Source organism: Seriola aureovittata, chromosome 5 (assembly GCF_021018895.1).
Source record: "Seriola aureovittata isolate HTS-2021-v1 ecotype China chromosome 5, ASM2101889v1, whole genome shotgun sequence".
Lineage (NCBI taxonomy): Eukaryota > Metazoa > Chordata > Actinopteri > Carangiformes > Carangidae > Seriola > Seriola aureovittata.
Genome location: NC_079368.1, coordinates 19326658 through 19330895, shown reverse-complemented (window position 1 = coordinate 19330895; position 4238 = coordinate 19326658). Strand labels below are relative to the sequence as shown.

At 43.6% G+C, this 4238-nt stretch overlaps 1 protein-coding gene across 1 annotated transcript; it reads right to left on the bottom strand.

Annotated features, from left to right (window-relative positions):
- Positions 1-730: 730 nt before the first annotated feature.
- On the bottom strand, positions 731-3991 carry LOC130169454 (transcriptional activator protein Pur-beta). Its single transcript, XM_056376231.1, has one exon. It carries the CDS (start codon positions 3948-3950, stop codon positions 3021-3023), a length of 930 nt encoding a protein of 309 aa, XP_056232206.1. The 5' UTR covers positions 3951-3991; the 3' UTR covers positions 731-3020.
- Between the last annotated feature and the right edge of the window lie 247 nt (positions 3992-4238).

Below are 4238 nucleotides of genomic sequence, written 5' to 3'. Positions count from 1 at the left end.
TCACCCCACCTCCAGCAGGTAGAACAGGGAGAATGCTCAGGGGTCATTTTTATACATAAAAAGTAGTTTTACTTTTGATATTTAAAGTGTATTTTGCTCATAATACCTTTATTAAAGAGGGACTTCCTTACTTTGTTCTGCTCATACTTTTACCACTGCTACCTGCAGGGAGTTAAGAGCTAGTATGTGATACAATTTATGTCAGTTGCTTACTTAATAATGTGGAAATATGAATAATCATAAAGATGTTGTAAGATAATTATGGAACTGGGAAAACATGTAGGGACCTGTTGCAAAATAAAGCTACTAAATCAGTTACTTCCCATCGCACTGTTACCGACCATTACTTGCTATACAGCTGAAATCATGTCCATTAATCTACAAGTTAATTGACAGAATCTGCAAAAAAAAATTATATATATATATGTATAAAATTGATTTATCATTTGAGCCATTTTAAGTAAAAATTCAGACTCCAGCTTCTTAAATTGCAAATATTTGCTTGTTTTCTTTAGTGTAATACGACAGTAAACTGAGTATCTGTGGAATATGAAGAGGTCACCTTGAACTTCTTTTTTTGCATTTTATGGATAATCAATTAATTGGAAAAATAATCTGCAGATCAATCAGTAAGGAAAAAAATCGTAACATAAACTGATACATAAAAGAAATAACTGTAAATAAACAGTGACCTGCACCTAGAGGGCGTAGAAAAAGACCACACTTCTCCTGAGCAAAAACCTTTTTTATTTCTCGTTGAAAGGAACTTGGTAGAATATTACAGCAGAACACACATGACTGAAACAGCTGCCATTTCACGTAACACAGTACAGGAAGAAGGATGTAGTTCAATCTCATGTGTAATATTATATATAGTATAGTCATATCAATAGAAAAGAAAAAAACTATTGCTCCCAGATGTTTTTTTTTCATATGGCATTTCTCTGCTGTGTTGAAGTGGGTAAAGTAAAATTCAACGAGAGGTTTACACACCAAAGGAAGTGGGACAATGAAAGTGACATTTCCCAAAGCATGGGAACTTTGTGGCTTTTTTATTAGGCTGAGAAGTAAACTTTAAACTTTTTTTTCCATTACAATATAGAAATAAAACTTGAAACCGCTCTCAAAAATGGATAAATACCATCATACAGCAATCAGAGTACGCAAAAGAAAAGAACACAAGGCAGCTCCGCGTAAGAGCAAGCATGCAAAAATTATCATATTTTAAAAAGGAGCATTAAAGACAAAATGTTGATGATTGCAGATGTTTATGTTCACGTCTTATGGCAACTGATGGAAAGCCAATTTATGACAAAACATGGTAAAATGGGTGGACTAAAATGAGGGGACAACTCGATGCTCTGTAAAGTGAACTGGAGTGCTGAGTGTTTGCTGACAAACTACTTCAATGAAGTTGTTTCTAGAAATTGCTATAACATACTGTGTTATCAATTTGTTGTACTCTTTTTAATTTCCTCTAAGGAATAAAAGAAATGTTAGGAAAAAAGCAGGTATGAAATATCACCCTGGACAGTTGCATCCAAGTTTAGTGTTTTAAATAAGCCACTTTAGGCAGCATTATCTAATAAATGTCTCATATTTCTAAGACATATTTCAATATATCTCTTTTGAAAAATAATTCTATCTATACTTGATCTTTTTAGTAAGTAAATCTCTTCCAGTATATATTTTTTTTCTTTTTTTTTCTTTAGGTATAGCACCCCACTGAGGGTTTTTGTTTTCCAAAAGCACCTAATTTTTCTTACAATCAGACTGAATATTACTTCAGTCATTAATGGTCTGAGTTCAGGATTAAAGAATCCAAATGGTGCACCTAAAATAAGTCAACAAGATCAGTTCCCTTGAGACCATAGCTCAAGCCCAGCAATATTAAGCTTTAACTTGAAATATCATGAGCAGTGCTAGAGGCCTGAGCTCACCGCATCCTCTTTGACCTAAAGGTCACTGGGGTCAAATGTGGCCCTGCGTCACAAGAAACGTCATCAGTTGCCACAGACGTCTCAACTGCAACGACTGGCTGACCAAATCTGCACCCAGAACCTCTTGAGGATGATGCACAGGCACAGGTAATGCTGATATACCCCGAAATACAGATGTGACTTGCCAGCCCTGAAACACAACAAGCCACGTGTGAGCAGGCCTCGCCACACTTCAGCTATTGGAGCAGGAGGTGAGCAGCACCTGAGGGATGCCCAGGAAGGAGGAAAGGAGGGGATGAAGGAGGAGGGGGAGGTCATTTGGACTCATTTGGATTGTCCAGGGAATCCAAATAAGTCATGTGCTTGTAACAGATCACCTTATGGGACCTCGCTGGGCTGAGAGGATGTCCTGGGTTGCCAGGGATGCCCCCTATAGCTGAGACCGTGGCTCTGGGTGTTGTGGGTCTGTCTGGGCAAGCCGTTTGTTACAGGTCACTTCAGACAACAACACACACAGCCATGGTGAGTGATGCAGGCACTCTGTTTCACTCCCACTCCGCACCTGCTGGTTTGAGTATGTCACACGTTTCACACTTCCTTAATATCATCACAAAGACTACAGGTCAGCACCAGGTGAGCTCTTACTGTAGGATATCAACCAGGAAGTGAGACTGGTAACCTACTGCTGCATGTGTCTTGAGCACTGTCAAACTTAATTTGCTGGGCTACATGTGTGAGGTTATCAAATGGACAATCAATATATATGTCTATATATATCTATATATATAGATATATATATATAGTTAGAAATTTTTTTACCAATGGGGAATCTCATACAGGAGCTGATTACTGCAGTCCGCACTCATTTAGCTATAACATCCACCTAAACTTTAGGACATGATTCTCTTATATAGACAGTAATTTCTCAGTCAAATATACTTTTTATTTTACTCCGTTGTTTTAGCATTTTAAAGTTCGATTCGTCATGCACAGAATAGTCGTTCCTCTCCCTCTGTTTCTCTGTTTATCTCCAGACTTTGCATCATGTTGTCAGCTTCACCACGAGTAGCCAGCTCTCCATCAATCGTCGTCCACGTCGTCGCCCTCCGACTCCTCTCCGGCTCTCCTCTCATACATCTTATCGCGGTGCCGCTCCTGGATCTCTTTCATTTCCTCGGCATAGCGGCTGAACGCTCCCCCAAACTTGCTCCACGCCTTGAAGGGGATTGTTATAGAGTTTCTATAACTGGGCTTCACTTCGCTCACCCGTAAGAAAACTCCGTACTTGTTGGATCCCACGTCAAAGAAGAACCGCTTGGAGTCCACCATGATCGAGGTGCCCTCCGGGAGCTCGCTATAGCCCCCGGCCCCTCCGCCGCCGGCCAGCTCCTCTTCATCTCCTCCGTAGTCGTCTATCAACTTGGCCAAAGCGTCGCGGAACTCTATTAAGCCCTGGGCCGGGAGTGCGATGGTTTGTCCGGCCTGCAGGCCAGCCCCGGGAATGCCACCTACTCCGACTCCGAAACCGGGGCCTCGGTTGACGGTCTGCCGGATCCGGAGAAACCGACCGCGTTGGTTCTCCTTAAGGTCGAGGTAGTATTTTCGGTTCTCACGCACCAAGAACTCGCTCTTCAAGGCCCGTCTAGGCCCGGTGTCATCCCCACCGGATGACTGAGCGATCTGCTCAGGGGTGCTAGGCCCAAGCTGGGCGTAGTGCTCTATGAAATCCCCAAGGTAGTCGCGGAACTCTGCCGCAACTGACATAGAGAGGGTCAGCCGACTTTTTGAGCCCCCGGCGCCGACCTCGGCGATTTTGATGAACCGGCCTTTAGCGTTCTGCTTCACATCAAGGTAGAAGCGTTTGTTCTGAATGTCCAACCGCTTCGAAGCCAGCTCCTGGGTCTCCGGTTCCCGCTGGTAATGTTGGAACCCGCCGCCTCCTCCCCCTCCGCCGCCGCTGCCGCTGCCGCCGCCGCCACCGCGCTCACTGCCACTGTCCCCATCCGCCATCTTCGCCACCAGCAGCCCGCTTCTCTGCGTAGCTTTGACCCCCACTCCCCCCCTCGCCTTGCTCACCGAGCTCGCGGAGGAAACCGGACGCCGATTGCTGGGTTCTGATTGGCCACTGCTGCTGCCATTCACAACATCAGATAGAAGGCTTAGTTTTCATTCGCCAATTCCCTGCCTATCAACAAAACGTAACCACCTTCTGGGTGACATTCGAGTACATATAGTATTTACAATCTATAACGGCTCTTAGTGTAGGTATTAACGTATGTCTAACCTATATCTCCACTG

Coding starts and splice junctions, on each gene's coding strand:
- LOC130169454 (XM_056376231.1), bottom strand. CDS start 3,950: ATGGCGGATGGGGACAGTGGCAGTGAGCGCGGTGGCGGCGGCGGCAGC.